At 42.1% G+C, this 19,858-nt stretch overlaps 1 protein-coding gene across 3 annotated transcripts in view; it reads left to right on the top strand.

Annotated features, from left to right (window-relative positions):
- Positions 1 to 19,858, top strand: part of KATNAL2 (katanin catalytic subunit A1 like 2) — a 29,145-nt gene that overhangs the window by 6,924 nt on the left and 2,363 nt on the right. The window contains exons 2-15 of one of the 3 annotated variants that reach the window (XM_025171612.2): positions 1,537 to 1,607; positions 1,924 to 2,090; positions 2,931 to 2,964; positions 4,159 to 4,282; positions 5,441 to 5,536; positions 6,808 to 6,906; positions 7,611 to 7,688; positions 8,903 to 9,001; positions 9,747 to 9,810; positions 10,082 to 10,200; positions 13,349 to 13,440; positions 16,396 to 16,506; positions 18,030 to 18,192; positions 18,732 to 18,834. In XM_025171612.2, the coding sequence (XP_025027380.1) occupies positions 1,537 to 1,607; positions 1,924 to 2,090; positions 2,931 to 2,964; positions 4,159 to 4,282; positions 5,441 to 5,536; positions 6,808 to 6,906; positions 7,611 to 7,688; positions 8,903 to 9,001; positions 9,747 to 9,810; positions 10,082 to 10,200; positions 13,349 to 13,440; positions 16,396 to 16,506; positions 18,030 to 18,192; positions 18,732 to 18,834 (1,420 nt within the window). Of the gene's footprint in view, positions 1 to 1,536; positions 1,608 to 1,923; positions 2,091 to 2,927; positions 2,965 to 4,158; positions 4,283 to 5,440; positions 5,537 to 6,807; positions 6,907 to 7,610; positions 7,689 to 8,902; positions 9,002 to 9,746; positions 9,811 to 10,081; positions 10,201 to 13,348; positions 13,441 to 16,395; positions 16,507 to 18,029; positions 18,193 to 18,731; positions 18,835 to 19,858 lie in introns of all 3 variants that reach the window. The other 2 variants (XM_007435898.4, XM_025171613.2) reach the window with 2 other exon arrangements.

The following is a 19,858-nucleotide window of genomic DNA, read 5'->3' as shown; positions in this document are numbered from 1 at the left end:
TCCTGATTGATTGATTGATTGATTGATTGATTATGTGCCATCCAGTGTTGACTCTTAGCGACCACATAGATTGATTTTCTCTATAATGATCTGTCCCTAACCTGGCCCTTCAAGGTCTCCAATAGTGCACCCATCATCACTGTAACTGAGTCCATCTGCCTTGCTGCTGGTCATCCCTTTCTCTTTTCTTCCATCTTTCCCAGCATAGAGCCTTCTCCAGAGAGGGCTGAAGTAAGATAATTTGAGCCTGGTCATTGCACCTCAGAGCCTGAGAACTCTGAGTTGATTTGTTCAATAATCCATTGGTTTGTTTTCTTGGCTGTCCACGGTATTCTCAAGAGTGCTCTCCAACACCACAGTTCAAAAGCATCAATACTCTTCTTATCTTGCTTCTTCAACGTCCAACGTTCACTTCCATGGAGTGTCACAGGGAATGCCATGACTCGCACAGTTCTGATCTTTGTAGGTATAGAGACATCACAGCATTTTAATACCTTTTCCAAGCCCTTCATGGCTACTCTACAAAGTGCTAGTTTGTGGCATATTGTATTTTTTGACTGCTTGTTCCTTTATGGTTGGTGGTTGATCCTAAAAGGCAGAAGCTATCCATCACTTTGATATCTTCATTAACAGAAACATTTTCCCCACTGTTTTTCATCCATTGAAGTCAATGGCCTGGGAAAAGGGAGTGCGTGGGGAAACCCAAAATAGGAAAATAATTCTTGGGATAATAATAGTAGTACAAACAATGAAGATCACAACAAAACATAAACCAGTATCAACAATTTAATAATCATTTTAAAACATTGCCTAATCCCAGTGCTACCATAATTGAAATCATGATCAAAAGATCATAACAATAACATGAAGGCCCTGAAAAAATAAGTATTTTAAGGCTTGTCTAAACCTTAGGAGATCAGGCTTCAAATGAAGTTCAAGTATTTGGACTGATGTGATTTGATTCTACTTTTTCTGAAAAGCTTTACTGCTTTCAGTTATCCCCATCTGATAATTTCAAATGTTGAACCGTACTTTAAATGGACTCCTATACTTGTGTGGGGTCTGGGCAGTTATGCCCACTGTCCTCAGTGAAAATCCTGGTTGCATTCCAATTCATATCTAATCAGAAATAAATCTGAATTTGATGGAACTGACTCCCAGGTGACTTTGTATATACTTGGGACCTTGCGTATACGCCCAATTGATCTGTGTGGAATTGCCCTAAAGATTTCAATGTACCATCAGTATGTTTTTATTTTATTAAAAATGTATTAATTCCAAGGAGTATAGATCTAGAATTGACAATAGGAGAGAGGGCTAATATGAGGATAGTCATGTACAGTATAGATCCAACCAAATGCAGTATGTTGATTACAGCTCAGAAATTCCTGACACATGAAAACTTGAGAGCAATTATAAAATAAAAATACCTACTAAACAACTGACTGATTTTCCCAGGAAACTTACAGTCTATAGTCAGCAATGCTTACCTCACCCAAAGCTATATATTTTATTATTTTCTTTTTTGATTTGCAGGAACAAATGCGAACCGAAGCCCGACGCAAAAATCTCCTTATTTTGATTTTACATTATTTAACTGAAGAAGGGTAAGTATTCATTTGCTTTATAAGATACACATTATGGATCTGTAATTGTTGCCACAAGCAAACTTCACAGAGTCTCTGATAATGAAGTTCAGCTTCCTTCCAGACTAGAGCTCCCATCAACCCCAGCCAATCTGACTGAGCATGATTGGCGGTGAAGTCCAACCCATAGAGAGAAAATGCAGATCCAGTTCCTGAATCAGTGATCCTGGTCCTGTTTTATACTTTTCCTTTTTTCTGCATAAAACTTATGTCTTAAATGGCTACAACTCTCAAGCCTTAACAATACACTGAAACTTTCTAAATCTGTCACTCACAGGTATGTAGATGCTGCTAACGCACTGGAGCAAGAAACAAAGTCTGGGTTGCGTCATTTTGAAGTTTGCGACAATGTCGATCTTGAGACCATTTTGATGGAATATGAAAGCTACTACTATGTCAAGTTCCAGAAGTACCCCAAGATTACCAAGAGAGCTGTAGACTCCAGTACGTTGCACTGTTCGGAAAGAACATTTTTCTTCTGTTTTAAATGTGAATGTTGTCGCCGCCGTTAATACTTAAGTTTAATGCTCCTTCCCCCCACAAAGGAACTCTATTAAAAATTGAAGATGGCTTGCCACTGAATTTCATTAGTGCATCCCTTGGTATATTGGCCTCTCCACGTGGTGGAGCACGGCTCACTTAGCAGAGCTCATGCAAGACCATCACCTGCCAGGCTTGGATGCAATCCTTTTCATCAAATCCAAGGAGAGAACTGAGCAACACGGTTTTTGTCTGGGATGATCTGCAGACGGGCCTCACCCACCGGAAGGAAGCATTCACAGAGTCATAGAATCAGGGTTTGGAAGGCACCTTGGAGATCATCTCATCAAATATTGGCAATTTAAGATGTGTGGACTTCAACGTTCAGGATTCTGAGCAATTCCCCCTGCTGGCTGGGGAATTCTGGGAGTTGAAGTCTACACATATCAAAGCAGCTAAGATTGGGAAACACTGATCTAATTCAACCCTTGCCTGCCAGCAACCTTGGATTTCTGTTTCTGCCTTGAGCATGAGAACTGTTCAACGTGTTTACTTCTGTTTTGGATTTTTACTGCATATGATTCAAGACCCTTAGTGTTCATCTGGAATAAAAGTTGGCCCTTCCCACCTAAGCCCCTTCTAGCTTAGCACACCTAGAGGGCATTCAGTTCAGTAAGCCAGACTGCCACAAAAACAAATAGTAAACCAGAGCATAACACAAACTTGAGAACACCCTTAATTCTGTTCAGAGTAATATTTTCTTTTCTTTTTTTTTAAGTGCTGTTTTCCCCTCTTCCACAGCAGACAATAAATCAAGAAGTGGAGGGAAATCAAAAAGGTAAGAGAAATGGTAGCTGCTAGGACAGCATTAGGTGATAACTCTCTTGCAGCCACATTTCTTCATTCTTTTAATTTTTTCACCGCTCTTGTAGTGCAACCAAGTATTGCATTCAACATGTTAAGTCTTGTGGTTGGACGGATGGATGGATGGATGGATGGATGGATGGATGGATGGATAGCAGTGAACAGCTGCAGAGGGTGTCCCAAAAGTCAAGATGGCAGCTGTAGCCACATGATCAAAGCCTCTCCCTTTGATCGCATGGCCAAAGCCACCATCTTGACTTTTTTTCTCACACACACATACACACACCCCCTTGTGGGCACCCCCAGTAGTGAGGATAGTACAGAACTGTGGTAGAAAGAAATAAAAGTAATCGATGAGAGAAAATTCAAATGCTTTCTGGTGCTGAGTTGTCTTAACGTTGGTGAAGCAACACAAAATAGAATAATAAAACACACAGGTTTTAAAACTCAGAGTCTTAGCCCGCATGAGTAATTTAAAAGGCCTGGGAGGGATCTGGCAAAACTTTTGCCAAAATGGGGTATCTGTTTTCTACTTTTTCATGCTGCTCAGCCAGCTTGAGTGTCTCAGTAGAGCATAAGCCATCTTGAGTGTAGACCAGCCTACTGGCTGGGGAATTCTGGGAGGTGAAGTCCACACATCTTCAAGTTGCCAAGGTGGAGAAACACTGGTGCAGAACATAGAAGACTCTTTTTCAGGTAACCTGGTTCAAAGCCATTAAGAGCCATTAGGTTAAAAGAATTCTTCCAAGTGAGCCTTAGAAATGAAGTGGCTGAGCCAAGACAAGACATTTTGAGCCAAACTGTCCAGTCTTACACTGCATTATTTTGGACAAACTGCTGTCTCCAAATCTCTTAAAACCATTCCTACCTGTAGCACAGAGCCTCAGTCTAAGCAGGAGGTTAGCAGAGTCAGGTGCCTGTGTCCAGCGATGTTGCTGTGGAGCCTTTATCAGGACCGTCTGCATGGAGGTCAAAAAAAGTCAAAACGGTGGCTGCAACTGCCCCCCAGCCTTTTTATATGTGATATATATAAAGGGAGAGGCTTTGATTGCCCCATTGTGGCAATCAACTTGACTTTTTGACAGCCCTGCCCCCCCAATGACCCTGGCCTTGGTTCTTTTACTGTTTTAAGGAAGGCGCTAAACTAAAACCCACTTTTTCCATCTAGGGCATCTAGCAGCACGTGCCGGAATCTTCCCAAGATTAGCCAGCATCAAGGGAGACCACAGTCCAAAGTGTCACCCACAAAAGTAGTAGAGCTCAAAGCCTCCTTCAAGGAAAACTCTAAGCAGGTATAACTTCCTTTTGTTTGTCTGCTGCTTTTTGACTTAAAAAAATATTTATAGATACAATACAATATTTTTAGCCATCAGATCAGGCAGCTGATCAATTACTGGGATTGCCAAATAATCATAAATCAAGAGGAGTAAGATTGGGGGCATTGGTTTGGCCCTGGACAGTCTCTCTAGAGCCACAGTTTCAAGCCCTATACAGATAGTCCTCACTTAATGACATTTAATGACAGTTTGAAGTTATGATATCCTTGGAAAAAGTGTTTTGTGACCTGTACTCATATTTTTGATCATTGCAAATTATCACACCACCCCCCACAGTCACATGATTGTGATTTGCGAGCTGTTTTTATGATGGTTGTTAAGTGAATTGCTGCAGTCATTAAGCGAATCACACTGTCATTAAGCGAATCACATGGTTGTTAAGCGAATTCCGGCAAAAAACATCCATTGGGGAGTTGGATTCGCTTAACAACCACGGTGATTTGCTTAATGACCATTGTAAAAATGGTTGTAAAATCAGCTCTAGTCAGGTGACAATTCACTTAATGACCAAATCGCTTAGCAACCTAAATTCTGGTCCTTATTGATGTTGGCTAGCGAGGACTACCTGTATACTCTCATTCTTTTTTGAGATACCACAAGCTGAATTGAAATCAATGCCTGGAATTTGTGTACTTGATCATCATTTCTGGTCTGATAGATCTGTTCAAAAGGGTGTATTCTTGATAGAAATGGAGCATGTCAAGTAATTCCTCAGTACAAAGGCCATGCTTAACTCTATGGGCAGCTTGGCTCAGGTGCTGTTTTATTTATAACAGTTGCAAGCTGGCTTTTATAGGTTTTTGCTTTAAGATGGCAGGATTTAAAATAACGGGGGTGGAAGTTTAATTAAAAAGTTAATTACCATGGCCCATAGCAATCTCCCCCAGTCTGGTGTCCTGTGATGTAGAGGATTTCAGTTCCCATGATTCCCAGCCAGCTGGCAGAAGTGTATGAAGCAGAATGCATAAAGAAGGGAACAGAGAAGAATCTGGCTTTGTAAGCATGCAAACTTACAAACTGAACAGCCTGGGATGTCAGGGGAAACTGGAAATTTCTAATACTTTCTGGAAAGCCTTGACACATATAACTTCAAAATATTTTTTTTCTTTATAGGAGAATGAAGGTCCTTTAAGCCAAGCAGCATCGGAGTTTGGTTTAAACGTATCTGCAATCCACAAAGGAGGTGGAGAAGGCCCTCGTTCTAAAAGGGTTAGTCAAAGTGATTGATATTTATGATTGTTCACCGTGCAGAGGCACTTGTTTGAGATGGACAGCTATACAAATTGAATAAATAAAATAAAAAAATAAAATCCTATAAACATTAGGGGTCTTATATAACATTTAGGTGTCCAAACGGGAATGGTTGTAAACATCTCGAGTATTGTTTGATATACTCCTTCTTTTTTGGCAGGATCTACAAACTAAAAAGTAGGAGTAATTGAGTAATCCTTGCAGGAGAGATAGAAATCAACATTGGAGCCAATGGTTTTTTAGTATATTCATAAAGGTAGGAAGATTAGCAAGGTAGCCAACCTGAATGATTTTAAAAGGGAATTAGATAAATAGGTAGAGAAGGGGACTCTTGGTCATGAAATGCTCCATCCAGGAAAACGCTGTTGAGATTGGGTCTGGCTGGGCATCCCAGAAGCATCTGATTGGCTGCTTTAGGAATTAAATGCTGGCCTACATTCTGATCTTCTATGCAAGAACTGTCCCTTTGTTAAATTCTGTCTTATTTCTGGATGTTGCCAAGGGGAGGCAAACATTGATGGAAGGAAAGCAGAATGCTGGGAGGCCAACTTCCTCTAACTCTGTTGAACCAAAAGAACATGGCTCCTGGGTCCAGACACCTTGCACGTTCACTTGGCAGCACTTATCAGTGCCAATTGTCACTGATTAAGGAGGGGTCCAAGGTTAATATCAGGTTTCTCATGACAAGGTGAACCAGAAAGAGATAAGTAGGCATTGAAGGAACCAAGACTTTCAGATAGGTAGATTTATTGTAGAAAAGTCATGGAGACATTTGCAAAAGAATTCCAGTGAATACTGTATATCAAATGCAAGCCCCATTTATAGGAAAATCGAGGTTCAGATTCTTGATCCTCTTTCTTCCACCTGCACAGTGCAACAAACCTGAAGCCACCCTCTTTTGGTCCAGAAAGGTGATCCCCTCCGATCCCTTCTTTTGGTAACAGACTGGTCGGCCATCAGGGTCTCTGTTTCTGAGAACTGGCTCTCACAGCCAAGGTAATGCAAGCAAAGCAATACAGAGCCAAGCCAGAGAAATCATGTCGGTGGCAATCTCCAACTTCTGGTGCTAAGATTAAAAACATGTCTGGGCATATTAGATAGTCAGCTCTGGCCTTGGCTATGACATAAATTTCTTTGGTTTAGCTTGATATCTTCTTGGCTGGCTGCCTAGCGTCTCTCAAGAACTCTGAGAGTTCAGGCTTAGGAGATGACGTTTGCTTCTCCTGCAGGGCCAAATCATTGACTTCCGTGGGCTAATTCACGATGCTATCAAAGGGGCTTCCAGTGAAATTGCCTTACACAGCCTTAACTGCAATCCAGATCCTTCGGTAAGTGATGTTCTTTTTAACCAGTAGCCAGTAAAAGTCATTCATTATTTGGAAGTAATAATTTCAATTAGAAGTAAAACTCTGATCAGTAATGTTGATGTGTGGGAACGGCTTCCAGCACATAAAACCAGAATATAATATTCTGTATCCTTTGTATCTTTGCAAAGTGAGAGTAAAATGTTCACACTTAATTGATTTCCCCAAATTAATTAGAATGGCAAAATATTTTTTGCTTCCTAAGGTTAAAAAGCATGGAGACAGAATTTAAGAGAAAAGGGTCGGGAACTGTGCATTAACCAACTACAGCTGTGCCTGGTCCCTCTTTTTGCTTTTGCGTCTGGATTTCTTCCCAAACTGTACGCCATGGTCAGCTTTCCAAAATATGACTGTCTCCGATTTTGTGGGGGGTGGCAGGAGAGACCGCAGCTGAAGGTGGCACAGACGCATGGGACTCAGGAATGCTGGACCCTTGTAATATACCCTCCATTTCTGAGGGAGGAACTGCAGATTCAGCATGGCCTTTGGGACTTTCAGATGGCATTCTTTTCTTCTGAGGCCGTTTGGGCAAATTACCATTTAAAAACCTAAGACTGCCACTAGCATATCGGCCTTTAGGATAGGTAAAAGGAAGCCAAGGATATACAGTCCAGGAGTCAACTCAGACAGTATTTTCTGCAACTGGCGTGTATCTTCCATGTTTCTAGGAACGACTGTTAAAACCTTTGGGCGCCTTACTTGGGATGACAGCAGAAATGAGGGAGCTTGCAACTGTTGTCAGTAAGGTGAGCTTTTCTTGTCAGACCGAGGATGGTTGTTGAACTCTAGCCTCCTTAATTGAGGAACTGATCCTGCTGTCCATCTTAATACTGAAAGTCGGGTAGAAGCGGCAGGAGAAACATTAATAGATACTCTTACACTGGGGACAATTCAGGAATAACGTTTCCCGCCTGAGCCCTACATTCTTGTGGTAGCAGATTCTTCCACCTTGTGGAAGTTGCACAATTTGTATCTACCTAGAAAAAGCAGTCCAGGGTAAACCATAATTAATGCAGTATTGGCACAATCCTGAATGGCAGGATGGCAGTAGATGGTTGCACCAGAGTATGGAATGACTCACTGCTGATAAAAACAGAATATAACAGGCTGTGTCCTTGAAAATTCGAAAACCTTTGCAACCCCCCCCCCCCCAAAAAAGGTTTGTACCTTTGCAAAGCATGCACACATTTACCTTCTGGATTTTTTCTTCTAAAAACAGGAAGTGGTAATGGAAACTCTTTTGCAAAAGTCATTATCCTTGAAGTCACGTTAATCTCAAAGGTTTTGTCCAATGTAAATGAAAGGTGCGCAGTTGAAAGGATTAAAAAGAGTGCGTGTTCGTACAAGATCTTACAGCAGGTGGGAAACCTTCAGCTGAGGGGTTTAATCTGCTCCATTAGCCTGCTCTGGGTGGCCGTCAGGCTATCAGATGAAGGTTTGATCCTCTCTAGCAAGTGTCACCCAACTTGCTAAGTAAGGTAAACACTGCACTTGCCTTCAGGCTGAATTGTGGTCCCTGTGCCTGCGTTTAGAGACCCCCTCCTGGAGCATTTCTTTCTTTCTTTCTTTCTTTTTAATCCCGCAGCCTGAAATTGAGTGGGCCAACAACAAGCCCTGTCAATTTCACTGGGATTTATTCCTAGGTGAGCATGCTATGAATTCTTGCAGTAACTAATTAGAGCAGGGCTGAGCCACCCATAACCTCCAGTCGTTGCTGAATGACAATTCTCGCAGACCCAGCCAAGCTTGACTAATGGAGAGAGATGCTGGAAGTCCTAGTTCAGCAACAGCTGACTCTTCCCTTCTGTCCCCATGAAAGCATCTGCATAACAACCTGTCCTTTTTCATGTTGCTTTGTTTAATTTTATGGCACGGTTGAGCTTATTTTGCTGCATGTTTGTTATGCTTGTACAGGAAAATAGGAGGCCTGTTTTTAAGAAGATCAAACAATCTCTTGCAGGATATCTATCTTCATAACCCCAATGTGAAATGGAATGATATTATTGGACTCGATGCAGCCAAGCGGTTAGTCAAGGAAGCTGTTGTTTATCCCATACGGGTAAGGAATGCTGGAGAGGCTCTTTTAAAAGTCACACAAATGGTCTCTATTCTCACAACCAAGACATAACCTTTCCTTCCTTCCTTCCTTCCTTCCTTCCTTCCTTCCTTCCTTCCTTCCTTCCTTCCTTCCTTCCTTCCTTCCTTCCTTCCTTCCTTCCTTCCTTCCTTCCTTCCTTCCTTCCTTCCTTCCTTCCTTCCCTCCCTCCCTCCCTTGGAGTGGGGAATGGGAAGGCAGTTGGGGAGGAAAATTAATTCAGATTGGTTTACTTGGGCCATCTGTGGAGTGTGATGATGTTTCAGCATCCTCTGCTGCATTGCCAGCATCTGTGGTAGCTGTTTGGTTGTTTGTTTTTAATTTCAGTATTGCTCTAGAGCAGGTTATCCTTCTTGGGTTGTAGGCCAAACCTGCCACAAGCTCCAGATTAAAGGCGGCGGCAGCTGTTTCAGGGAAAAACCATGCCCTGGTGATAGAGAACAAGTTCTGTAGGCTGAAGGGCTCATTTTAAAGGCCTTAAAGCTAAGCTAGACTTGTTGGTGGGAGTGGGAGGATCTGCTTTTTTTCCTTGTCTTTTAAGGCCTATGGTAAGAAATACAGAATCAGCCACCCTGATTTCCTACATGTTCCCTGCAGCAATGTTCTGATAAAAAATGCTGGTTGGGTTGCCAAAACGAGTTGCTAGGAGTGCTCAGTGCTCCCCAAAGCCCACTGTTCAGTGATGGTCTTCTTCCTCTTCTTTCCATAGTACCCACAGTTGTTTACAGGCATTCTTTCTCCGTGGAAGGGACTTTTGCTATATGGGCCTCCAGGTACGATCTGTTTAACTACATTCTGTGACTCCACTCCTATCTGTTTCGTGTCTTACAGCTTGGCTGACAGTGTCCTTAATGAAAGCCACAGTAGTTTTTTTCATTGGTAGTATGACCTCAGATGCATAACCCCCCTTTCGCGCCTTGCAAGGAAAAATATTTGTTATGCGAACGTAACACGCATACAGTTTCCAAGCGGGAAGGGATTGAACCACGTATTGAAGACAGTCTAATAAGGCTGAGAATAAACATTGCCTTTCCTGTCTTGTAGGTACTGGTAAAACCTTGCTGGCTAAAGCTGTGGCCACTGAATGCAATACAACGTTCTTCAACATCTCGGCGTCCACCATTGTCAGCAAATGGAGGGGTGATTCAGAAAAGCTTGTCAAAGTAAAAACTCCTTTTGTTTTCTTTATACACGAATAGAATTTAAGGGAGAATTTGCTAAGATATGGCCTAATACAGGCGTTGGCTAAACCAATCTTCCCCAGCCCTGTATTCTCCAGCAATATGGGAGCAACCACTAGAATCCCTGCCTAGCATCGCTGCACTGGCTAAGGATTCTGGGAATTAGGTCCGGTATATCCTGAGGATAACATCCTGGGGAAGGCAGGGAAAAAGATAAAGGATCTGGAGCTCTTCTCTTCTGAGGAAAGGTTAAAAAGTTTGAGGCAAATATGTACAGGCATGATTGAGAAGTATAGAATTAATAATTGGGTGGATAAATTGGATAAGGAAGGGCTTTCCCCCCTGCTTCTTAATACTGGAATCCAGGGCTCCTTAATGAAGCTGAATCAGGCAAAATTCAGGAAAGGCGAAATAAAATACTTAATAGTACCTAGTCAGGGTCTGGAATTTGCTAGGACAAAATATGGTGATGACCACCAATGTGTATCTCTCTAATTAAAACAATGAATGAATGAATGAATGAATGAATGAATGAATGAATGAATGAATGAATGAATGAATGATTAGGAGTCTCAAAGAGGACAAGTGGAAGTGAGTACTACTTTGCTAGATTCTTTGCTATGTATGTCTCAGTTGCCCATTGTGGGAACCACATCCTGGAATTGATAAGCTCTAGGTTGGATCCAATGCTCTTCTTGTGGTTCTTCCTCTCCTCTCCTCTCCTCTCCTCTCCTCTCCTCTCCTCTCCTCTCCTCTCCTCTCCTCTCCTCTCCTCTCCTCTCCTCTCCTCTCCTCTCCTCTCCTCCCCTCCCCTCCCCTCCCCTCCCCTCCCCTCCCCTCCCCTCCCTCCTTCCCTTTTCCCCCTTTCTTTCCTGTCCCCATAATCCAGGGTTCCTCAACCTTGGCAACTTTAAGATGGGTGGACTTCAATTCTCCCATCTTAAAGTTGCCAGGGTTGAGGAACCCTGCCATAATCCATTCATTTTGTAAATTTCAAAAATGAGGGCATGTTTCAATTTCATTAAGCGGTGCTGAAATTTGGTCTTGCATGAGAACATCAGAGGTAACTTGCTACATTAGATCAACACCTACATGAACAATGTTACTGTTTTTTTCATTATTAACTTGGTAATGAAAAGCAATTAACAAGAGTTGTACTCCAACGTTATTTGCAAGCATCTCAGGGGTAGCCCCCAGAACAGTGTTTCTCAACCTCATTGACTTTAAGATGTGTGGACTTCAACTCCCGGAATTCCTCAGCCAGCATGGTGGCTAGGGAATTCTGGGAATTGAAGTCCACACATCTTAGTCAATGAAGTTGAAAAACACTACCCTAGAAAATCACCCTGGTTAAAAGTGTGCAATGGACCCAATATTGATTCAGAGCTACAGTAATACCTCGGTTCACGAACGCTTCTGTTCACAAACAATTCGGTTCACGAACAGCATTGTTTGCAAAATTTTGCTTCCATTTGCGAACTCCGCATTGGGTGACGAACACAACCCACAGCCATCTTCCCTGCTTTGACACGTGGTCGTGGCTTCCTGTAGGGAGGGGGACTCTCCCTCCAAATAACCACCACCTCCCCACCCGCCTTCCTGTCCTCCACGCCAGAAGTCGCCTCAAGCAAGGTTAGTGTTCTCTCTCTTCATACTGTACTTTGTTTCATATTTTTGTGGTTTAAAAAAAAAATACATATGGTTCAGAACTGATCAACCTTATTTACATTGAACCTTTTGGGAAAATTTGATTCGGTTGGCGACCAAAATCGGTTGGCGACCACATTCGTAGGGGTCAGAATGGATTAACCTTATTTACATTGAACCTTATGGGGAAATTTGATTCGGTTCGCAACCAGAATCATGGAACAAATTAAGTTCGTGAACCGAGGTACCACTGTAGTTTTAAACTGGGCTGTAAAAATCCAGGCACTCACTAGATAGCAGCAGAGTGAGTTTTCTCCATTTCTTTGCTGCCATCTAGTGATCTTCAAAAATTCTGCATCTGATTTCATAGCCCTGACTCTTCCCATCTCATCAGAATTTTTTCGCAGTGGATTTCAGCACAATTATCTTTGCAGAACAAAAGATCCAACATGTCACTGCATCAGAGTCTAACTTTTCTGAAGAAGAGTGTTATTTGTAGACAGAAGTAATTTTTTTTACAAAAAAAATTGAAACCGCTTTGATAGATACTGTGCGTGTGTAAGGTACCTAAGTATTTAGCTCACCCAACTTTTAATTTTCTTTGCATTCATTTTTGCTTATAAAAGTGTATTTAAAAATCTGTAAATGCAGCTGTAAAAGGACATTTTAGTCTCCAGTGGTTATAGGAGGATTTGCTCAGCTTCTCTTTCTGAAATCACTCTCCTCTCTTATTATTCCCTTCGTATTTGAGTAGGATTTAGGTGAAAAGATTTAAAATATAAAGACAGGATTATCTGTGTCTCTTTGCTCTTCCTCTCCTCTTTTGTGAGCTATGGAGATTTAAGAATTATTTTGTATGCCCATATCAAGACGGTATTTCTAATATTTTCCTCATGTATCCTCGTAATCAGTTCTTTTACAATATTTTACTGTAACAGCTACTGCATTTTCCTGACCCCATAGCAGAAAACAAAATATATAGTACAAAGATTTTAAAAAACGTTCATTTGTTTGTTTTGCAGTATTGAACTGATACCCATTCTAGCTGACCTCTGAATGCAGGGAGGGTTATCGTTAGAGAAGTGCAAAACATTCCAAATGGGAGCTGTCTGGCTCTGGAAGGCCCACTTTTTTCCTCCCACATCAGGTGGATCAAGGAATTCTGGAAGGGGTTCATTGATGTCCGGAAGTGGATTATCCAGAACCAGAAGTAGTTTGTGGCATCCTAGATGTGTGCCAGACCCTGAACTCTCTCTTCCTACTTGCCTTTCAGAGGAACGGACAAGTTGCAAGCAAGCGAAAGGGCGAAGAGTGTTTGGAATTTTTCTGAGGGCTGCAGGTGGCTCTATGGGTCAAAGATGCCGACCCGCATTAGCGGCTTGCCCCGGTATTGCAGTCTTCCCAGCTTCCTGCAGTCAGAAGTCCTACAGACCATCTGGCCCTCCTGATATTCCTTTCTTGGGTTTTGTTTCTTTCTCTACAGGTATTATTTGAACTTGCCCGCTACCATGCGCCTTCCACAATCTTCCTGGACGAGCTGGAGTCAGTCATGAGCCAGCGAGGCACCATTCCAGGGTAACAATTTTCAAGTGGCCGGTCTTTTGTTGCTTTTTTACTTTTGTGTGTGTTGGGGGGATGGAGAGTGTCAGGTCAATCCTCTTCCCAAATATTTAAAAAATAAACCCGCCCCCCACTCACTGCCCCCTGGCTAGTATTGGGAACATAGATTAACCTTTGTGGCTTCCTCCATTCGTCCCCTTTTCTTCTTCTAAACATCCTCAAATACAGTAAGCTAAATGGGCTAAGTTGGATCCCCAAAGAAAAGTTACTGGGACAGGACTGGCCCTCGTTCAGGCCTGCGTGGAGGACCACCTGAATACTCCTGGCTGGAGGCTTCTGGAGAGGAAGTGGAATATCACCTATAGGGAGAGCTTTTTCCACAGCAAGCTAGTTTCTGATGGTTGTACAATTCTTAAGGGATACAAGCTTAAGAAAGTAGTGTCTCAAAGCCATCATTGTCCTCCTAATCTCTTTTTGAGGCCCATTGAATGAAACAGGTAACCTTCTATTATCTGATCACTTGAACAGATGTAAAGGATCCTCTATATTAAGTTATTCCATTGCTGATTTGGCCTTGTTCTGAATTCTGGGAGTTGAAGTCCACTCATCTTAAAGTTGCTAAGGTTGAGAAACACTGGTCTACACATTGCTACATTACAAACTTTCAGATAGTCAGAAGGACTGTTTACAGAGGGCTCCATACCAGAATCACTTGAGAGGTTCCAGCGAGAAGGGACTGTTTTGCTACCCAACAGCTTTGCACAAATAGATGCTGCATTTTGTGCTGTCTTGAGCTGTGCTAAATGTTAAATGTCCAGATGTTTTCCCTTTGATCATTTTGTCTCTCACACACATCCTCTTGATGTTATTTTATCTTTGTAGCTCAGCAGGGATAGAAAGAAATGGAGTACCATAAAATGGATGCTCTGACTACCTTTTCTGGTGGTGTCCCTGTTGCTCCAGACCAACCATTTTAGGCCAGTGAGCAGAGGTCCTTCACAGCATGGTAACCAAGGATGGTTTTGTGCATTTAGTTTCTGCCCCAGCTTCTAAGAGGCATCTGGAGGCTCTGAGAGAACTGGAAAAAAAATCCCAGATACTTCTCTGTCACTTGATGTCTTATTGGTCAGTGACCTGCAGCTGAATGTAGCAAAGAAGTCCTCAGCAGGGCTGGGTCAGTGAAGGTGGGTTCACATACAGAAGTCATCAACGGATTTGCACAGTCACCAAGTGATGAATCATGTATATGAAAATTGGTTTGAAGATTCCTTAATTGGAGAGATGATTATAACATAATAACGCTGGGTAGACTTGAAGAGAACATGATTAGATAAGCCTTGTGTGAATTAATAGTCCATATACCTTTCTGTACTCAGGCAAATGTCTCTAAAATCTTCTACCTGCAGGGGAAAAAGGATCGGAACCTTACGCCTGACAAACATACCCTCTGCCCCTGTTTTTATGGATCTTTTTAATTGGCTCATAGAACAGACTTATGTAGGGCAGTCTCCTGTTTTTACATTCTAATCAGCATCCGTGCTATCATTCCATCCTCATAGCCTGGATTTGTCAACCAGGGGTCATAAAATAAAATTAAAGATTTAAAAATGGCCCTTATCTTGTAGGCCTTCAGAAAGGCAATAAAAATCTGGGTTTTTTTGTTTTGTTTTTGGGGGGGGCATTGGGGCTGGGATGCTGGCATTCTCCATCTGGAGGAGGAAGTGAATGCAAATCTTTGGTCGCCTATTAATATCTGGTGAATTTTAATCGAAATTGTTTGTTTTGTTTTGTGTTGGGGTCTATTGTGAGATGCCAGAGTCACAATGTTTGTGCTGGGTGGCCATATAAATTCTATAAATAAATATGGCAAAATCTCATACAATTTAATTAACACACCCTTTAAAGTCTCGCAGAATCTCATGTGAGATTTCAGATTTCAGGCATCAACAGTGACATTTTCTAAGATTTCATGGTTTTCAAAATTTTCAAGTTGTTTAACACTGGAGTTCTGTGGCTACTAACCTGAGTTGCTATAGATGATTTATTACCAATCCACTCCATTTTGCTGATCCATGCACTCTCTCATAGTGGGACTGGTTTGGTTCAGACGTAGAGTTTTGTGTGACCTCTGGCCTATATAGTCCGAAACTATCATTTATGTTTATATTGCTTGTACAACTAACTGTGTTTAAACAAATGGAGACTTTGCATGAAGCCAGTCATCAGATAATTGATATCTTCCAGGGGGGTGCTCAACAGGACTCAAGCTCTCTCTAGAGAAGCTTGGGCAACTTCATGGTGGAGCATAGTGTGACCCTTCAGCGGAGCCATCAGCTCTGTTCCATGAAGTGGGGGGAAAGAAAACTCTGTTGGATGTAGTTTAAATTAAATCAGAGTAGTTGATTCAATGGCTCCCTGTCAATTGAATATCTCTCCTGTTAAAAGTTACACTTTGGTGGTTTTAGAAGGCCCCAAAATTTCAAGGACTGCTTAACTTCAAGTGGTGTGCCTGTGTTGCAGAGGAAGGGATTGTGCCAGATTCCTGCAAGGATATTTAAAGGATTGTTTGGTACTGAATCATGGACAAAGTCGGGTTCTACTAACAAATTTTGCCCCACTTCTGTTCTCTGTGAGACCCAGTGCAAGGCCTAATAGCCTTCTCACTAATCACAAGCTTTGGCATTCACTCAGGCCCTCTTGTATTAATCTGCGTGCAAAGATAAAACTTCAGATGTGTATTTCCTTTCATTCTCGTCCTCTAATGAGCAAATTCACTCTTGAATTAACTTCTCGACATTATCCGTCATGAAGTTTACAATAAGGCTTAGGTCTTAGCTAATGGAAGGAGGAAAAGGTTTCCATCACAGGGATTCCGCATCTTAGCCAATCCCTATTTAGATAAAGGGGACCCTTCTTCTGTACCTAGGAATAACATTTCCCCTTTCCCCTGCCCCCAATATATCTTGGTAGCAGTGAACACGAAGGGAGCCGGCGGATGAAAACAGAATTATTGGTGCAGATGGACGGCTTGGCCCGATCAGATGATCTTGTCTTTGTTTTAGCAGCTTCCAACTTGCCCTGGTAAGAGAGCCAGAGAATATGTTTTGAATACATCTGCATGAGCCTCTAAACACAGATAAAGATTTTACTTACTCAGAGCAGTAAAAGCCATGATATTTGGCTAAAGCCTTCAAAGATTAATTGGGAGCTTTTGGGGTCTTTATTATTATTATTGCTGTTGTTTTGCTTCTGCAGTTCTTGTGTTTGTACCACAAAGTACATAACCCGTCAGAAGATCAACATATGCCAGGGCAAGCCAGCTGCTAATATTTAAAAAGCAACTTGATGGCCAAGTTATTTACTATAGTTAAGCTAAAGAAGCATTCTCAGCGGAGAAACTCTTAAGGTGCTTAAATCATCCGGCGCTCAGAAAATATGTGCTCTAAAAATAGGGAAAGTTGGATTTTATTGGAATTATGAGTGCTAAAGTTTCAGGATGAAAACCCTCCTTTTTTAATATGAAGATCCAGTTGGGCTCAAAATGGGCGGCAATAGAAAGAATGTCCCTTTGGTCTTTTGTACAGAGGTAACAAAGGAGGAAACTACTGTGAACCCTTGTTTTAAGGGATCCCAGTGCAACAAACTTTGCATGCAGCGGACCATATTTTTCCTGAGATCTGTGTGAATGGACAGAAATTGATGTCACTGGTGTAGTGACATCACTGTGCAAAATGAAGTAAGCTGATACTAATGGCATCATTTGCGTGATGATAGAAATGGCTGCTTTACTCTCCAATTCAGTCGACATTCCTGAATAATGTTCTCCCATCCTCATCTTCCTCCTCCTCCTCAAGCCATTAAAACAAAGTTTTACTGTAATACAATGCAGTGGATGAGTTGAGAATTAGAAGAGTCAACTTCAAATTTTGCTCTTCTTGTGGATTCATTCACACTATCACTTCCTCGCCTCTTAGTCCCGGCTGTCGAATGATGATGATCATAATACTGACCTGGCCTATAGAGCTAATAGCCACTTTCACACCAGTGTACAAGACACTGTCAACCAGCTGTGGTAATTTAAAGCCTGTCTTCATTAGTGATCCACTCCCACAAGGATGATTATATGGTGCTGGAAGATGGTGTAACCTGTAGTGTGGAAATGACCCTTGTCAGAAGGGCAAAGTAATATTTCTGTTGCCTGTGTTGGCATCTGATAAAGCCAGCCTGCTTCATCTGCTCCAGCTACTGCAGACTTGCATGTACACACAGCATGTAATGACTCTACCCTTGGTGACTGAAAACACAGAGGAAGAACTGGCTCTTCTATTGTAAGTCACTGCGCATAAGCTTAAAATCCATCTGTCGTGTGCTCGCTCTGATGTTCTGTTCACACAGGTAACTCTTTGCTTGAGTGAAGGCACGTGCGTAAGAACAAGCCCGGTCTCTGCTGGATCAGTTCCAGTCTGGGTGGCCCTGCTCCTTCCATAGTTTTGGTGTCTCTTAAGGAAACCCTTTACGGCTTACACTTCAGGAAATGGCTAGTCCTGAAATCCTCTCACTAATAGAACACTATCCAAGGATCTGTCCTCCTTATTCTCTTCTAGGGAACTGGATTACGCCATGCTGCGCCGACTGGAGAAAAGGATTCTAGTTGACCTCCCAAATAAAGAAGCAAGGCAGGCGATGGTCCAGCATTGGCTTCCGCCGGTGAGCAACAGTGGAGGAGTGGAGTTGAGGACAGAGCTGAATTATGCTTTACTCTGTCAGGTGAGGAGGAAGCCCATCCAGGTTATCAGGAGTTCTTATGAACGGCCTTTGTAAAGGAGTCAAAGCGTCTATAGAGGATAGCATGGTTATTGGCAATTAGTCATGATGGTTTGGTGGGACCATTACTTTCAAAAATAATTACTGATTGCTGGGAACAAGAGCATGGGGCTTGCCATCTTTGAGGCCTTACTGAAGGCATCTTGGTTGGCCACTGCAGTAGCTGGAGCAGATGAATGAGATAGGCCACTGGTCTGATCCATGTGGATCTTGTAATGTTCTCTTGATGTTCTTCTAGTGGAAAAATCACTTGTCACAAATCTCGTCTTTGAGCAAAGCTCAATTCCATTATAAATGATCCACAAGACTGGTTTCGTCTGCTCAGTCTTCCTTTTTGGTCATGTCAGAAGTGGCCTGGTGTAGAAATCTTCCCCATAACCTGTCTTCCATTTCATCCTTTCTTAATCTAAATGCCAGCTTGGGAACTATCTGCAATGGAAAGCCTCTGCAGACTCAAGCACCTCTTTTTGTTTACATATTAGGAGATGGAAGGCTACTCTGGATCTGACATTAAGTTGGTCTGCAAAGAAGCAGCTATGCGTCCTGTGAGGAAAATCTTCAGTGCTCTTGAAAATCATCAGCCAGGTACAACAGACCCTCTGAGTGTTCAAGCTGGACAGATGCTGCAAGATCAAATAAGCTGTGATGTCCTAGCTAGGTTAGCTAGCAAGCTTACAGGGTTAAATGATAAATTATAGATGTGTACCAGGAGATGGCAGTATTTTGTTTCCAATTAGACTTATTTCGGATTTGTGAACTCCCTTCCTCTTTTGCCACTGCTTACCCTGGTATAAAAGTGTCAGCCTTTCTAAGATGCAATAAGCCTTCACTCCCTCCACCAAATCCCTAGTAGTCTGAGATGTGTTACTAGTACAAATACTTTTTTCACAAAGGGTTATCACACATCTATAGTGCTGATGTTTCTCAACATTTCACCTACATTAAACCAGCTTTCTCCAATCTGGTGCTCTGTAGACGTGCTGGAACACCGACTCTTAGAATCTTTAGCCAGCATCTGGAAGGTGTCGCATCAGGGACCTATTAAAGAATATTTTGGCTACATGAAAAATTATTCCTAGGATAACACCTGAATTAGGATACCTCAGGCCTTCAAGATCTCTTTGTCAGACCTTACGAAGTAGGCTGGGAATGAGGGGGAAAAAAGGGCTGCTGAAATCAAGAAGTCTGTGTTGTTGAAGGAATAAGGTGTGTACATAATTATTTATTTATCACGTCAAAGTCAGCCTTCTCTTTGTCCCCATATGCACAGGCCAGGCCAGGCCAAAGGTGGGTAAGCAGCTTTTTAACAGATATGTTCTCAGAGATGTTTTGCACATACATATTTCACTCAGTTATAACTTGGTTATTTATTAATTGCAGATTTTCATCTCTTCTGTCCTGTATGCGCAAAGTAGTTTACAGCCAGTTTTCCATTTCTCTCCTTCTTGGGCTCGTTAAAGTCAGGCTTGCTTAGTCTGGGATTCTGGGCGGGGTTGGACTGCAACTCCCCAAATCTGCAGCTAGGACTAATAATCTCACACATTGGAAGGCACCAATTTGAGGGATGAGAAGGGAAATGAAAACAAAACAATACCCACAATTCACCACA

The sequence above is a fragment of the Python bivittatus genome, unplaced genomic scaffold (assembly GCF_059951505.1).
Source record: "Python bivittatus isolate LINGU-HERP-01145 unplaced genomic scaffold, Pbiv_v1 ctg000570_np1212, whole genome shotgun sequence".
In the NCBI taxonomy this organism is placed as follows: Eukaryota; Metazoa; Chordata; class Lepidosauria; order Squamata; family Pythonidae; genus Python; species Python bivittatus.
This window is presented reverse-complemented; position numbering and strand designations above follow the sequence as displayed.